Source organism: Hypomesus nipponensis, chromosome 2 (assembly GCF_054491055.1).
Source record: "Hypomesus nipponensis isolate SF chromosome 2, ASM5449105v1, whole genome shotgun sequence".
NCBI lineage: Eukaryota > Metazoa > Chordata > Actinopteri > Osmeriformes > Osmeridae > Hypomesus > Hypomesus nipponensis.
The window spans coordinates 1,771,583-1,788,980 of record NC_140362.1 but is presented as its reverse complement, the minus strand read 5'-3'; the positions used below and the strand labels follow the sequence as shown (position 1 = coordinate 1,788,980).

At 52.5% G+C, this 17,398-nt stretch overlaps 1 protein-coding gene across 3 annotated transcripts in view; it reads left to right on the top strand.

Moving 5' to 3' along the window:
• The first annotated feature begins 11,898 nt into the window (after positions 1–11,898).
• Positions 11,899–17,398, top strand: part of map7d1a (MAP7 domain containing 1a) — a 47,022-nt gene continuing 41,522 nt past the window's right edge. For 2 of the 3 annotated variants that reach the window (XM_084702225.1, XM_084702224.1), the window contains exon 1: positions 11,900–12,356. In XM_084702225.1, coding sequence (XP_084558351.1) covers positions 12,296–12,356 — 61 coding nt within the window. In that variant the 5' untranslated portion in view covers positions 11,900–12,295. Of the gene's footprint in view, positions 12,357–17,398 lie in introns of all 3 variants that reach the window. The other variant, XM_084702223.1, reaches the window with a different exon arrangement.

The following is a 17,398-nucleotide window of genomic DNA, read 5'->3' as shown; positions in this document are numbered from 1 at the left end:
TTGAATGTGTTTTGTTCACTTTACAGCTGTAAGATGAGTGCAGCATAGCACAACAATGCTCTACTAACAGACAGTGTCTATCTAAGCTAAGCAGTACTCTCTGATTTTTACATGCTCAAGGTGAAAGTGGACGTTTCAGGAAACAGAGACATAGCTAACCTAATAACATTAAGTCTTAAAAAACAAATGGTACTAAAGTTGCGTGTGGCTGACCTCTGACCCCTGACGTTCAGAAGGAGGCTCTGTCTGATGTACTCCTCGGAGAGTCATTCACTGTCCAAGAAAAAAGAAAAAGAACGGAAAAAAATTGTTTGATAGAATGTGGCGTGATATTCTAAAGTGGAGAGAGAGGAGAGGGAGGGAAAGAGAGGGGGAGGGAGAGAAAGAGACAGAGAGAGGAGAGGGAAAGAGAGAGAGAGGGGGAGGGAGAATGAAAAGAAGGGAGATAGGGAGGGAGAGAGACGGAGAGAAGGGGGGTGGAGGGAGGGATTGCGTCAGTGTGCGAGTGTGGCCTGCTGGAGGCTGTGCTGTTCTGTCTGAATTCCTCTCATTCTGCCCCGACTGTGTTTCTACTGTTGATCACCTAGGAGACGGCTGCCTGGTTAGTCCTGTCATCCTGCTCATTCAGGATTATGGGAACTGCTACACTGGTGTCTCTCTCTCTCTTCTCCCCCCTCCCTTCTCTCTCTCTCTCTGTCTCTCTTCCTGTGTGTCTGTGTGGTTCTCTCCATTTTTTCCAGTGTGTCATTATTACCCAGCATCCTTAGAGGCCCCACATGAGTTATGTGAACGAATGAAGTCAGTGACATAAACACTCTTGGTATGAGTCATCTAGCTTAGCATCATGGAGGATTGGACCTCACTATGGGAACAGGCTTGGCTCTCTGAGTTAAGTTTGTCTTTTGACACATCAGTTTCTTCTGTTGAGTTTTCCAGCTTGCCTTCTGAGGTAAATAAATTGCAGTTCCACGTGTGACCAGCAGGGTGTGTGTGTGTGTGTGTGTGTGTGTGTGTGTGAACCCCAGCCTGGTGCTGTTCCCTCCAGGAGAAGAAGAACGGTCTGGGCTGGCTGTGGGCTGGGTCACAGCAGGCCTGCCTGACATCTTCAAACATGGTCGTTCTGCTGATCCTTCTAATCTGGAACCATCATCACCTTTCATCTACAGTATTGTGTGTGTTGCTCAGTAGTTTGAGCATTTGATTGCAGATCAAGAAGACACAGGTCAATTCCCCCCCCACCTCTGTCCGTTCAAAATGTTAACCTTATTATTATGATTGTTGTATGAAGGTTTGCGGCTGGTTCAGATAGCTTCAGCTACAGGCGTCCTGGCTCTGCGTGCCTTGTTCTTCCCTTTGGGACTTATTTAGTTTTCAGAGTGTATGCTTCATGTTTTGGGCTACCTGCATTGTTAGGGGCATCTCGTTGTTATGATCAGTCACCTATGCACTTTTGTAAAGCTCTCTTTTGGAAGTCGGTTTGGATCAAAGCGACTGCTAAATGTATCAATGTAATGCCTTGGCAGGGCCTCCTCCTCGTGTTCTGGGTCGGCACGTCCGGTTCTCTGATGCTGGTTCAGATCGGTCTGGCTTCTGTGGCCTGCAGACAAACAATCATGTCAATAACCTCTAAAGACTGGGGTCACTGCCTGGATGATGTTTGCTTGAACTGATTCAGCAGAAACACGTTTATCTTCAGAGAACGCACATCGAGATGTTTCAGGGTCACTGTGGTTAGGAGCTGTGATGTGGTGTTGGAGCAGCCTGTATGATGTGTCTGAGTTTGGAGTCCTGCTCTGGTCTGTGGATCATCTGTTCACTAGGCTGGGCCTTTCTGGCAGCCCATCGCTTTACATTTCACATTCAGCCAGTGAGAGAATGGAAAATCTGACAGCCCTACTCTCTCTCTCTGTCTCTTTTCCCCTCAGTCTCTTTCTCTCTTTCTCTCCCTCTTTGGCTCTCCCTCTCTCTTCCCCCCCGTCTAAATATGTCCTTCCATTTAATCAAACCCTAAAGCCTTCATCTCCTTCTCAACAGTAGCTTCCATTATAACCTTAAGAGCTAGACAGGTACACACCAATATGTAATATCTATGTATGTGAGTGACAAATGTGTCATATCTACAACCCCCCCCCCCCCCCATCCAGACACACACACACACTGGGCCTTCCTTTCAAGTGACCGCTAGCTACCCAGCCACTTACCCAGAAAGCTTAGTGAATGGTACTGTGGAGGAGCAGTAAATCGACTGAAGTATTTGTTCTGTCGTCCTTGGTTGGTGTCAGGGAAAAGAGTGATGAGTCTGCTTTCATCAGAGATCTTTAATCTCAGCTCCTCATCGCCACCCCGACTTAATCCAGAGTCTGAGTATAGGTTTTCACCTCCTGTTTTGATCATCGTAACACAGTGATCAAAAATTCCATCTGATTACATTTGATTAATTTAGATGTTTTTTTTATCTGTAGCGACATACCTGTTTCTGCATGCACTACAGTGCCTGTAGACAGTCCAGCAGCACGTATCAGAACAGTATCAATCATCAGATGCAGAGTCTCTCGGTGGTCAGAGTTAAGGAATAGTCTGTATTTACCCGACAGAGTGGAAAGTGACCACATCTCAAAGTCTTCTGTCGCTTGGATGAATGCGTCTCCAAACAGTATCACCACAAGCACAGTCTCACCTCTGAATTAGTTGTTTAGAGGTGTGGTCTCGCTGGCAGCTGTCGCAGGCTGCAGGAGTCGCCTCTCATTAACTCTGACTGAAAACAACTCTGAGGGTCTCCACTGTAAGAGGCTTGGTCCGTCCAACTAACAGGATTCAACTGTTTTCAGAGATCATTTAGTTGGGATTAAATGTGTCTTCTCTTCCATGTCTTGGTTGATAGTAGACTGATTTGACTCTGTTGTTTGCTGTGAAGTACTAATCAATACTGTAAAGTATTGATTGCGTGTTCTCTTAGTTTGTCTTGTTTTTACTGTTACACAACAAATTGGCCCTCGAGGGATAAATTAAAGTTCTGTTTTACTTTATTTAACTGCTTTGATGCAGTGAGAGAAGGCAGCGTTGTACAGAGCGTTCATTGACAGAATGAGATGTTGCCTTCAGAAGTCTACTTAACAGTCTTCACTGTTCACTTCACATTCATCTTCAAATAACACACTATGTTCCTATCCGCAAGGTGGCTGGCACAGTAGGGGGGAAAGTTAGGACAATTCCAAGGGCCCCTGACTGACAGGGGCCCCAACAACTCGAAAAACAAATAGAAATGAATTTATTTTTATTATTTTTTTCCATGGGGCCAAAAATTCCTGGCGGCGCCCCTGTATGTACTATGTATACCGTATTTCTTCGATTAAACCCTCAAATAAATGCTGCCCTCGATTAAACGCCGCACCAAAACTGAATTTCGAAGAATAGACAAGGAGGTCACCGGTAGTAATTGAAACCTTGCATTTTAATAGAGTTTGAAATACTAATGACACGACAGTCTAATTGGCTGCGTGAGTCATTTGTCACAATGCCAGCAACGAAGCATTGTAAGTGGGGTCTTCGTAAAAGTGTTGTGAATGGTTCGCACTTGTACCCTCGACTAAAGGCGCAGCTTCAATTTTACACTTGGCTTTGTGTTTGACCTCCTTGTGTATTCTGTTTGTCTATCGGCGCGCTGCAGCTACAGTTCACTAAATCTCTCTTACTAGTTAAACGCCGCCCTCGAATAAACGCTGCACCAAAAATGAACATTGTGTAATAAACGCTGCAGCGTTTAATCGAAGAAATACTTCCACTTCCACTAGTCTCCTCCTTTCGCTACACTTTACCTTCCTCTTCCTCCTCTCCCCTCCTCCACCATCTCCTGTTCCTTCTCTTCCTAAGTTTCCCCCTCTTCCTCCTACTCCCAACTCTTCCTCCACTCCTTTCCCTTCCTCCTCTCCCCTCCTCCTCTTCCCCCTCCTCTTCCTGTGTCTTCCTCATTTGTTGTGAAGCGGGGCTAATTCACTGATAGGTGCATAATAAGGATCAGAGTTGGGGGGCGTTGAGGGGCTGGTCACCCCGGGAGGCTTAGCTCCTCAGGGATTACTGTTCTCAGCATGCCAAGCCTTCCAGCTGCTTGAGCCCACCCATCTCTCCATCCACCCCATACTGTGACCGAACCACCCTTCTATCCACCCCCACCATGTGGATCGAACCACTCTTCTCTCTCTCGACTCCATTAGTGTGGACCGAACCACTGTGGGCTCTGGTGGGGTGGGGGTGGGGTACCTGCCTCACAGACCTGGGAACCTGCCTCACAGACCTGCCTCACAGACTTGGGAACCTGCCTCACAGACCTGCCTCACAGACCTGGGAACCTGCCTCACAGACCTGCCTCACAGACCTGGGAACCTGCCTCACAGACTTGCCTCACAGACCTGGGGCCCTGCCTCACAGACCTGCCTCAGACCTGGGAGTGTCTCCATCCATCTCTCCCTCTTCCCTCCCTCCCCCCTCTGCTTTCTGGTACTTCCTCTCCCTGCATGGTTTGTTATGGTAATGAAAGGCCAGAGGGGGGAGAGAACTGGAGAGGGGGGGGGGGTAGGGGGAGAGAAAGAGGGGCTTGGACTGTAGAGAGGATGGGGGGTGGTAGGGAGAGGGAGGGGGGAGGAAGGGGAGGGAGAGAGGGAGGGTGGTGGTAGGGAGAGGGAGGGGGGAGGAAGGGAAAGGGAGAGAGGGAGGGTGGTGGTAGGGGAAGGAAGAGAGGGAGGGGGGAGGAAAGGGAAGGAAGAGAGGGAGGGGGAGGAAGGGGAAGGGAGAGAGGGAGGGGGAGGTAGGGGGAGGGAGAGAGGGAGGGTAGTGGTAGGGGGAGAGAAGGAGGGTGGTGATAGGGGGAGGAAAAGGGGGAGGGTGGAGGGAGGGAGAGGTAGGGGGAGGGAGAGAGGGAGGGTAGTGGTAGGGGGAGAGAAGGAGGGTGGTGATAGGGGGAGGAAAAGGGGGAGGGTGGTGGTTGGGGGAGGAAGAGAGGGAGGGGGGAGGTGAAATGAAGCGTTGCACTCACAAACAGGGAATGCGCTGGAGCAGAAGCTATGTGTGTGTGTGTACGTGTGTGTGTGACCCTGGGGCAAGCATGATAGAGAGAGCCAGGTCCACGTGCTGTGGGAGAACCCTGTTGCCTGTAGACAGCCGTGTGTGTGTGTGTGTGTTGTGTGTGTAGACAGCACGTTTGTTGTGTAATTACATCATCATCTGCCAGGCAGTTTGTTGTTGAGCATGTGTGCCTCTCCTCGTGTAAAACAGCAGTCTCACGAATTCTCTCTTTCTCTGTTTGGTTCTCTTTCCATCCCCCCTGCTCGCTCTCACTAACTCTTTCATTCTCTATCTTCCCTCTCTGATTCACTCTCTCTCTTTATCTGACTGTTTGCTCAGTGCATCCTGTTGGCAAAGCCTGGTACAATAGACTGACACTTTGCTACGAGTCAAAGGCCATTCCGACTCCCTGTCCAATGGCCTTTGGTATTTTTGTGATAAATCATATTCCCGACATTTACACGTCCTAACTTGATAGAATAATAGTCTTAATCCAAGACAAACATGGCTACCCCACCATGACCCCATCCCCCTACTACTTTCTGTCTTATCCCCCTAGTACTTCCTGTCTCCTTCCCCTAGTACTTCCTGTCTCTTTCCTCTGGTACTTCCTGTCCCATCCCCCTAGTACTTCCTGTCTCATCCCCCTAGTACTTCCTGTCTCCTTCCCCTACTACTTCCTGTCTCTTTCCTCTAGTACTTCCTGTCTCCTTCCCCTACTACTTCCTGTCTACTTCCTCTAGTACTTCCTGTCTCATCCCTCTAGTACTTCCTGTATACTTCCTCTAGTACTTCCTGTCTCATCCCTCTAGTACTTCCTGTCTCCTTCCCCTAGTACTTCCTGTCTCCTTCCTCTAGTACTTCCTGTCTCATCCCCCTAGTACTTCCTGTCTCCTTCCTCTAGTACTTCCTGTCTCCTTCCCCTAGTACTTCCTGTCTCCTTCCTCTAGTACTTCCTGTCTCCTTCCTCTAGTACTTCCTGTCTCCTTCCTCTAATACGTCCTGTCTCATCCCCCTACTACTTCCTGTCTCCTTCCTCTAGTACTTCCTGTCTCCTTCCTCTAGTACTTCCTGTCTCCTTCCTCTAGTACTTCCTGTCTCCTTCCTCTAGTACGTCCTGTCTCATCCCCCTACTACTTCCTGTCTCCTTCCTCTAGTACTTCCTGTCTCCTTCCTCTAGTACTTCCTGTCTCCTTCCTCTAGTACTTCCTGTCTCCTTCCTCTAGTACTTCCTGTCTCCTTCCCCTACTACTTCCTGTCTCATCCCCCTACTACTTCCTGTCTCCTTCTTCTAGTACTTCCTGTCTCATCCCCCTACTACTTCCTGTCTCCTTCCTCTAGTACTTCCTGTCTCCTTCCCCTAGTACTTCCTGTCTCCTTCCTCTAGTACTTCCTGTCTCCTTCCCCTAGTACTTCCTGTCTCCTCCCCTTTCCTTGGCTGTGCCTCACAACATCACAGCAGAATATCTGTAAAAGTTACCGTCATGATGATAAAGTGTGTGGAGCCTCTGTGTCACTGAAGACTCCCTCCGCTCTCCAGGAACATTCTGGACATTCTTGCTATTGTGCTTCCTGAAGGGGAGAGGGTGACCCTGGCCACTCACAGCCGCTGACCTCCGCTGACCTCCTCTGACCTCCTCTGACCTCCTCTGAGCAGTCCAGCAGACTCATCATCATTAAGTGTTATTATAATATCAATCAGTGTTAGGTAGGAGTCAGGTGGCCGAGCGGTTAGGGAATTGGGCTAGTAATCTGAAGGTCGCCAGTTTGATTCCTGGCCGAGCCAAATTACGTTGTGTCCTTGGGCAAGGCCCTTCACCTACTTGCCTCGGGGAATGTCCCTGTACTTACCAAAGGGGCTCTGCGAGAGAAGTAAACCGACACACCCTAACTGACATCCAGCTACGAGGAATGATGTGGACCGGTCGCTCTGGATAAGAGTGTCTGCCAAATGACTAAATGTAAATGTTATCACTGTTATCATTCAGTGTTATGATGTTATCATTCAGTGGACTCATGCCCGGTCCACATCATTCCTCGTAGCTGGATGTCAGCTCTGTTAGGGTGTGTCGGTTTACTTCTCCTACAGAGCCCCTTTGGTGTGTTCCTGGGTGGAGGTCAGAGCTGGACACTGTCTCACTGTTTTTTGTGCTCTTATCACACTGCTGTTGTCATGACATGTTGCTGCTGCTCTGATACAGGAGGACTTGCATCTCCCGCTGAGATCATACGCAGAGAGCTCACTGACACAGCCCTGCTCAGAGACACAGCCCTGCTCAGAGACACAGCCCTGCTCAGAGACACAGCCCTGCTCAGAGACACAGGCCTGCTCAGAGACACAGCCCTGCTCAGAGACACAGCCCTGCTCAGAGACACAGCCCTGCTCAGTGACACAGCCCTGCTCAGAGACACAGGCCTGCTCAGAGACACAGGCCTGCTCAGAGACACAGGCCTGCTCAGAGACACAGCCCTGCTCAGAGACACAGCCCTTTGAGTGTGGGGGTCAGATGGCTGAGCGGTTAGGGAATCGGGCTACCAATCCGAAGGTTGCCGGTTCAAATGACGTTGAACCTACTTGCCTCAGGGGAATGTCCCTGTACTTACTGTAATTCACTCTGGATAAGAGCGTCTGCTAAATGACAATGTAAATGTGTGTGTGTGTGTGTGTGTTTCAGCAGAGGACGAATGAGTTTTGTGGTGCTTCTCTATCAGGCTACAAGAGAGAAGGTGTCTTAGTGGTCAGATATCCCATGTCTCATCAATCAGAAAGCGGTTTATTACCAAGTAGGTAGGTTGGTGCAGAATAATAAATAGGGGGCTGGGGCAGGGGGCTGGGGGCTGGGGCTGGGGCAGGGGGCTGGGGGCTGAGGGCAGGGGGCTGGGGCTGGGGCTGGGGCTGGGGCTGATGCAGGGGGCTGGGGCTGGGGCTGATGCAGGGGGCTGGGGCTGATGCAGGGGGCTGGGGCTGATGCAGGGGGCTGGGGCTGGGGCAGGGGGCTGAGGGCTGGGGCAGGGGGCTGGAGCAGGGGGCTGGGGCTGGTTCAGGGGGCTGGGGCGGGGGCTGAGGGCTGGGGGCTGGGGCAGGGGGCTGGGGCTGGGGCTGGTGCAGGGGGCTGGGGCAGGGGGCTGGGGCTGGGGCAGGGGGCTGGGGCAGGGGGCTGGGGGCTGGGGCTGGTGCAGGGGGCTGGGGGCTGAGGGCTGGGGCAGGGGGCTGGGGCTGGGGGCTGGGGCTGGTGCAGGGGGCTGGTGAGTTTTGTGGTGCTTCTCTATCAGGCTACAAGAGAGAAGGTGTCTTAGTGGTCAGATATCCCATGTCTCATCAATCAGAAAGCGGTTTATTACCAAGTAGGTAGGTTGGTGCAGAATAATAAATAGGGGGCTGGGGCAGGGGGCAGGGGGCTGGGGGCTGGGGCTGGGGCAGGGGGCTGGGGGCTGAGGGCAGGGGGCTGGGGCTGGGGCTGGGGCTGGGGCTGGGGCTGATGCAGGGGGCTGGGGCTGGGGCTGATGCAGGGGGCTGGGGCTGGGGCTGATGCAGGGGGCTGGGGCTGATGCAGGGGGCTGGGGCTGGGGCAGGGGGCTGAGGGCTAGGGCAGGGGGCTGGTGCAGGGGGCTGGGGCTGGTTCAGGGGGCTGGGGCAGGGGCTGAGGGCTGGGGGCTGGGGCAGGGGGCTGGGGCTGGTGCAGGGGGCTGGGGGCTGGGGCAGGGGGCTGGGGCAGGGGGCTGGGGGCTGGGGCTGGTGCAGGGGGCTGGGGGCTGAGGGCTGGGGCAGGGGGCTGGGGCTGGGGCTGGTGCAGGGGGCTGGTGCAGGGGGCAGGGGCTGATGCAGGGGGCTGGGGCTGATGCAGGGGGCTGGGGCTGGGGCAAGGGGCAGGGGCAGGGGGCTGGGGCTGGGGCTGGGGGCTGGGGGCTGGGGGCTGGGGGCTGGGGGCTGGGGGCTGGGGCTGGTGCAGGGGGCTGGGGGCTGAGGGCTGGGGCAGGGGGCTGGGGCTGGGGGCTGAGGGCTGGGGCTGGGGCTGGTGCAGGGGGCTGGTGCAGGGGGCAGGGGCTGATGCAGGGGGCTGGGGCTGGTGCAGGGGGCTGGGGCAGGGGGCTGGGGGCAGGGGGCTGGGGCTGGGGCTGGGGCTGGGGCTGGGGCTTGGGCTGGTGCAGGGGGCTGGGGCTGGGCCTGGTGTAGGGGGCTGGGGCTGGTGCTGGTGCAGGGGGCAGGGGGCAGGGGGCCTGGGGGCTGGGGGCTGGGGAGACCTCACTGCCACAAGCTGAACACAGTTGTGCATCAAGACCACACATTTAAAAAAAAATTTGCAAATGGATGTTAAAACAGATATCCAGACTTCAAAGTCAGCACTCTAAGATGCAGGTGTCAGTTGAAGTCTAAGGGCAGGGGAGCGTGGGAGGGGGGAGGCGTGTAGTTGTATAAAGAGGATGTGAGTATGGAGTGAGCATGGGGGCAGGAGTGAGAAGAGGTAGGATTGGATAACAGACAGACATGTCCCTATTCTGAAAAGGACCATTCAGTTATGAGTGAACAAGACATGGACATTTAAATATTCACAAGCCGCCAGCTCTTTCTGGGATGAATCATTCCTGAAGATGGGGTTATTAATTCTTAACTCCTTTTTTGTCTTCCTAAAATTAGACATCGAACCCTCTGAAAGAACATTTAACTTCAGTTCCATCAGTGGTAGGAGAGAGAAAGCTTGAACTGGATGAGATTGGCTGAAGGGCATCAGTTGTGACTCTAGATACCAGATCACGTTTATTTGAATCTAAGGACCTGTGACAGAGATGAAATCACAAGAACAATCTTATACCTTACCTTTCTCTCCAGCCTCTCTCCAGCCTCCCTCCAGCCTCTCTCCAGCCTCTCTACAGCCTCTCTCCAGCCTCCCTCCAGCCTCTCTCCAGCCTCTCTCCAGCCTCCCTCCAGCCTCCCTCCAGCCTCTCTCCAGCCTCCCTCCAGCCTCCCTCCAGCCTCCCTCCAGCCTCTCTCTAGCCTCTCTCCAGCCTCTCTGACTCTTTTCTTCTTTTTCTTCTTCTGTCCTGTCCTTAAGAGGTGTCAGCTGCAGTTCTTGTAATCTACCAACCCTGCACACACACACACACATACACACACAAACACACACACACACACTCCTTGAGAGTGAGAGCCTCAGCCCCACAGCCCCTCAGCCCCTCAGCCCCCCAGCCCCACAGCCCCCCAGCCCCCCAGCCCCCCAGCCCCTCAGCCCCACAGCCCCACAGCCCCACAGCCCCACAGCCCCCCAGACCCCCAGACCCCCAGCTTCTAACCCCCCAGCTCCAGTTGCAGTGGCAGGTGGCTCTTGGGGGTTTGTGTTAGCGTGGCTCAACAGCTGCACAAAGGAGCCTGACCCCCTCAAGCGTGCCACATCACCCCTCCTCCCCCAACTCCTCCCCCTAACCCCCCCCCCCCCCCAGCAGATGCTGTTTGAGATCCACAGGTGGTGAGGGAGTGTCTTTCAGGACAAGAGGGAAGATCTCTAGAAGCTGGACCTCTCTATCTTCTCTGTGTCTGGGGTAATGAGCTGGACCTCACAACCTTCTCTGTGTCTGGGGTAATGAGCTGGACCTCACAACCTTCTCTGTGTCTGGGGTAATGAGCTGGACCTCTCTACCTTCTACCTTCTCTGTGTCTGGGGTAATGAGCTGGACCTCACAACCTTCTCTGTGTCTGGGGTAATGAGCTGGACCTCTCTACCTTCTATCTTCTCTGTGTCTGGGGTAATGAGCTGGACCTCTCTACCTTCTATCTTCTCTGTGTCTGGGGTAATGAGCTGGACCGCTCTACCTTCTACCTTCTCTGTGTCTGGGGTAATGAGCTGGACCTCTCTTCCTTCTACCTTCTCTGTGTCTGGGGTAATGAGCTGGTTTCCTATAACATACTAATAACATTACTCAGCATTCACGTGCAATTATATTTATTGAGCGTGCGCTTGTATCCATCTAACCTGTTGCATGTAGACGAATGTGCATCATGATGGTGTTTGGGAGTGATCTGTGTGTTAGTTCAGTGTGTGAGAGTGCAGACAGCTGGATCTGGATGGTGCTGCCCTGTTCCCTCTCCACCCAATCAGACACCGGCTCCAGCTCACTCCTGATCCCAAAGGACTAGATCCGCCTCCATCTGCATCTTTTAAACACTCTACCAACATCTCATTACACGAGTCTGATGCCTTGTCCAGGGGTGAAAGTTTAAGAGATCCGTGTCTCGGAGGGGGTTGGGGGGGCTTCTAAGAGAGGGGGGGGGGGGGGGGGGGCTCGCTAATCTCTGTGGTTTGTCCAAGATGTATTGTTTGAGATGTTGAGTTAGTGATAGCACGATCGGAAACATGTTTTGTCCCGTTTTGGGCCTACGCCTCGTTTTAACGTTAAAAGTAATTGTCTGGTATGTTTCCGGTGATAAGTTTCTGCGGGTCTGACTAGAAGCTGCCTATATCACAAACTGGAAGTGACAACACCTCGAAATACGAGGACGTCCCTTAAGCCGCCCACTCAAATAAAACCATATTATAGGCTATATATACATAGACTAAAACGTAACCATTTGCATATTGTGGACAAAACATGTTATCAGTTACTAAACCGCTGTATGGACTATTCAGTGAGCTGTTCATTTCTAGCGGATAAATCTATTCGGAATCGAGGTAAATTCTTCACTTGCGTCGGAGATAACGTTTGTAGTTTTTAACGCGTCTAGTCCGTTGAATATAATCATGGTTATTACGCGCTTACGTTGTATTTTAGTTGGATATTTGTGTTGATATAAACACAGTTTGGAGACAGATTTAATCTGTACCATTTCATGCACCCCTCTCCGATTATGGACCATTCCAGTCCGGCCAGCCTGGGACCTTCGGCACAATGAGCATACCGTGATCAGCTGTTGTGTCTGTGTGACTAACTTCCCGTACCTCGGTCCCTGGTTCGCTTTCTCACTCTGCCTCTAACGCTGCGGCTCCGGTCTAGTGGGAACTCTTGCCGGTGTTGTAGCCGCGAGAGTTTCCCCACAACAGATTCACCTATTCACCGCGTGATTTACTCATTATTTTATAAAGTACCGACGGGGTAGCGGCTCGGAGGAGTTGCCAGTGTTTTCCACTTGGAAACAGGGAGCGCGCTACGGAGCACCGGGAGTGACTCAACCAAGTTTTTTTCCTCCGTACCGCCTGAGGAATGAAAAGACAGTGTGAAAGGGAGACCAGAAAAAGCGCTTGATTGAATGAGCAAAATGGAAAGCCAGGATACCGAATTGGAGGGACACGCACTGCCAGGAGCAACATGTAAGTTCTTTCGTATTTTTTGTAAGATAGACATTTTTCACGATAAGGTTGTTGGTGGAGCTATATAGGCAGCGTTCCGACTGTTCTTGATTCAGATTTCAGACACGTCTCTGCTGTCTCTCACATCTCCATTCTTCAGTGAACCATTACCGACAGTGATACACTGACTTTACTATGGAGAGTGTTGAGGAATTCAAAAATATAAATCTTAGTCAAATGTGTCTTCTCAGCCTGAATGCCATTAATTCTAGAACCTGCCTCGGCTATCACGCAGATGTCCAATTTATTACAAGTAACCCTCTGCACACAGGCTTAAATCCACCAACAGCTTTACATTAATGTAGGGCAGCATAGCTTACAGGAACTCGTTTAGAAAGATCAGACATTATACTGGTGTTCTGCTAATTCTAATCCCTTTGACAACAAAGGAGACGTGCTTGATGTCGTTTAAATGATACTGTTCTGTACGATCCCCGGCGTCTTGTAATTCACACCGCATATGTTCTAAACAGTGCGCGCTCACCGCGTTCACCTTCCATGGCGGCAGCGTGCACCCGAGTGTGAACATGATGATAACACAGACCGCTCTCTTGATGAGGTCATTGCGCCCCCCCCCCTCCCCCACCTTCCCCGCGTGTTTACGTTATGCGGTCACTAGTCAGGCATGCGCTCCCCCGATCGCCGCACGGAGACACCAATCAACCGGACGTGACATCGTACGTCAGGCAGTGTAGTGCAAGTCCTCACACCTCTCCTTCCCGCGTGAGGGGGGGGGGGGTCGGCATGGTGCTGCAGCCTCCACCAGTGACCTCTGACCCCCGTGGGGTGGTTGTTACCGTGGTTCCCTGTGGGGCTCAAAGTAGCGTGATCTTCCATCCTGCTGTGTGGGAGCTGCAGGAATGTGGGGGTGGGGGGCACTGGGAGAGAGAGGTGGTTAAATGTGTCTGTTTGGGACCTGCTGGGTTGGAGGTGTGTGAGAGAGAGTGTGTGTGTAAGAGGGAGACAAAGAGAATGCGTGTGAGAGAGTAGATATGTGTGTGTTTGAGAGGATGTGTGTGTGTGTGTGTGCATATGAGAGAGTATGAGTGTGTGTGTGTGTGTGTGCATATGAGAGAGTATGTGTGTGGGTCAGGCTGCTGGGTTGTTTTGGCCCAGACCCAGACAGGAGGCACTGGGCCACACCCTGCTGGTGGGAACCCTGACCAGACCTTCTCCTCACCCCTCTGGACCAGGCTGCTGGTAGTCTATCTGGAGCAGGCTGCTGGTGGTGTATCTCTGGACCAGGCTGCTGGTGGTGTATCTCTGGAGCAGGCTGCTGGTGGTGTATCTCTGGAGCAGGCTGCTGGTGGTCTATCTCTGGACCAGGCTGCTGGTGGTGTATCTCTGGAGCAGGCTGCTGGTGGTCTATCTGGAGCAGGCTGCTGGTGGTGTATCTCTGGAGCAGGCTGCTGGTGGTCTATCTGGACCAGGCTGCTGGTGGTCTATCTCTGGACCAGGCTGCTGGTGGTCTATCTCTGGACCAGGCTGCTGGTGGTGTATCTCTGGAGCAGGCTGCTGGTGGTCTATCTCTGGACCAGGCTGCTGGTGGTGTACCTCTGGAGCAGGCTGCTGGTGGTCTATCTGGACCAGGCTGCTGGTGGTGTATTTCTGGACCAGGCTCCTGAAAGAGCTTCATGGATGACAGCCGTGCTCCACACACTCTCAGGCTCAGTAGGTTCCCCGGGGAAGGGGGCAGCTTACTGGGAGAGCTTTTGTCGACAGATCAAATTGTAGGTTAAAATCCCCCCCTGTACGTCGGTCTGGATGGAAGTGCCTGCTGAATGAACACACTCAGAGTCAGGCTGCACAGGGAAGTGTCCAGGGTAATTCAAGTATCTTCATACAGGAAACAGGCAGTAAGCCGACCCATCAGCCGTCGTTTGTGAAGTAATGGTTGTTGTTGGAGGGAGCAGTCTGCTCTGCTGAAGCTGTCAGATGCGGCCCTACTGTTGTCACACAACTCACCTCCTCCACCCTGGGCTGGAAGAACCAGAAGCTGGATCTGATATCTGGCTTGTGATTCATGAGAACCAGAGCTGCAGACTGCACAATGAGAGGGCTCATGGAGATCTCGCTGACTGATGGACCCAGTTCTCTGTCACATACCTCAGGCATGTCGAGCTGCATATTTGTCAAGCCTGACTGACTGGTGTGGTTTTAGGGGGGTGGAGGGGGGGTGGAGGATTAGGCTTGGTGTTGTGTGTGTGTGTGTGTGTGTGTCTTCCATTCCCTAACAAAGATGCTACTGTATCTGATGGGTCACTGGGGGGGAAGGGTTGTCCAAGGAGGTGGAGATGGTGTTCACCCAGAAGTTGGGTGGTGATGAGGATTGGAGGGTTGTGGTGTACACCCTTCCTTCACACATCTTCACAGGACAGCCTGTTGTCGATACAAGTCAAGAGTTGTTCTCTAGCTTTAAAGTTTGGTTCTGGTTCTGAAAGGAACTCTTCACTCTTCCTAGAACCCAGTCTGGGGTCAGAACCAGAGAACACTAGCCAGGTTAGTGCACCGGAGCTGAGGCCTTACCACAGCGGCCTGGGTTCAAATCCGGCCCCGGCTGGTTGCTGCATTGCCTTACTCTCTCTCTCTTCCCTACGCTTCCTGCCCTTCTCACTGTAAAAATAAGAAAGGCAGAAATATAATCCATCAGAGAACCCGAGGAGTGATATCTGACCAGCAGGGGGTCCTTTCAGGCAGGCAGGAGCCCTGCTGGGTCAGGACTTCTGAAGGACATCTTCTAATCCCTTCTGTCTTCGGGCCTGCCGTCCTCCTGGCCTCTCTTGTTCCTCCCAGCCTCTCTCATTCCTCCCGGCCTCACTTGTTCCTCCCGGCCTCTCTCATTCCTCCCAGCCTCTCTCATTCCTCCCGGCCTCTCTCATTCCTCCCGGCCTCTCTCGATCCTCCCGGCCTCTCTCATTCCTCCCGGCCTCTCTTGTTCCTCCCGGCCTCTCTCGATCCTCCCGGTCTCTTTCGTTCCTCCCAGCCTCTCTTGTTCTTCCCGGCCTCTCTTGTTCCTCCCGGTCTCTCTCGTTCCTCCCAGCCTCTCTTGTTCTTCCCGGCCTCTCTTGTTCCTCCCGGCCTCTCTCGTTCCTCCCGGCCTCTCTCATTCCTCCCGGCCTCTCTCATTTCTCCCGGCCTCTCTTGTTCCTCCCGGCCTCTCTCGATCCTCCCGGCCTCTCTTGTTCTTCCCGGCCTGTCTCGATCCTCCCGGTCTCTCTCGTTCCTCCCGGCCTCTCTTGTTCCTCCCGGCCTCTCTTGTTCCTCCCGGCCTCTCTTGTTCCTCCCGGCCTCTCTTGTTCCTCCCGGCCTCTCTTGTTCCTCCCGGCCTCTCTCATTCCTCCCGGCCTCTCTCATTCCTCCTAGCCTCTCTTGTTCCTCCCAGCCTCTCTCATTCCTCCCGGCCTCTCTTGTTCCTCCCGGCCTCTCTCATTCCTCCCGGCCTCTCTCGTTCCTCCCGGCCTCTCTTGTTCCTCCCGGCCTCTCTTGTTCCTCCCGGCCTCTCTTGTTCCTCCCGGCCTCTCTCATTCCTCCCAGCCTCTCTTGTTCCTCCCGGCCTCTCTCAATCCTCCCGGCCTCTCTTGTTCCTCCCGGCCTCTCTCGATCCTCCCGGCCTCTCTTGTTCCTCCCGGCCTCTCTCATTCCTCTCGGCCTCTCTCATTCCTGGCGAGGCTTGGCTCTGTCCTGCTGAACACGTCCACCTTCTACGTCCCAGGCGTTTGGAACGAGCGTCTAAGCCGACCGGATGAAGAGAAGGGATGTTTGGACGTGTGCATTGGGCAGACGCGGTATCTGTATAGTGATTGTGCTCTGCTGGGCTGTGGAGATGTCAACCTTGTGGTCGGGGAGTTCTCATTGATCAGCCTCAATGTCACACGTCATCACCTGGGCATGTTGCTGGAGGCAAACGGTTCAAATACTGAATGTGATTTGCACGTGCAATGATGTTAAAATGTCAGACGCATACCTAAACAGTATCAACATCAGAAGAGGCAGTGTCCTGGTACCACACAGTACTCTAGTCTGCATACTACACAGTACCCTAGTCTGCATACTACACAGTACTCTAGTCTGCATACTACACAGTACCCTAGTCTGCATACCACACAGTACTCTAGTCTGCATACTACACAGTACCCTAGTCTGCATACCACACAGTACTCTAGTCTGCATACTACACAGTACTCTAGTCTGCATACTACACAGTACCCTAGTCTGCATACTACACAGTACTCTAGTCTGCATACTACACAGTACTCTAGTCTGCATACTACACAATACTCTAGTCTGCATACTACACAGTACTCTAGTCTGCATACTACACAGTACTCTAGTCTGCATACTACACAGTACTCTAGTCTGCATACTACACAGTACTCTAGTCTGCATACTACACAGTACTCTAGTCTGCATACTACACAGTACCCTAGTCTGCATACTACACAGTACCCTAGTCTGCATACTACACAGTACTCTAGTCTGCATACTACACAGTACTCTAGTCTGCATACTACACAGTACTCTAGTCTGCATACTACACAGTACTCTAGTCTGCATACTACACAGTACCCTAGTCTGCATACTACACAGTACCCTAGTCTGCATACTACACAGTACCCTAGTACTGCTAACTCCTATAGTGGTTGTTGTAGCACCCTGCTGGTTTCTACATATAAACTGGAGCAGAAATGTGTTGGTGTGAGCGGACAAGCTAGCAGCACCAAAATGATTCATTAACCTCTGAAGACTCCAGTCAGCTTGTGAAGCCACATGAAGAAATGCTGCCAATTGTCTCTCTTTCTTTGAGAAAGGGGGGGAGTTTGTGTTACATAATCTCATTGATAATTTTCCGGCCTTTGTTTTTCTAATCTCATCCTGATACAGTGGACAAAGATGTCCAATCAGACAGAAGGCTCCACTGGGAATAATCTGGTTAATTCCACATGTACAGTTGCAACCGAAGATTATGTTACCAACCAAGTGCCGGTTTCCCAATATAAAAATAA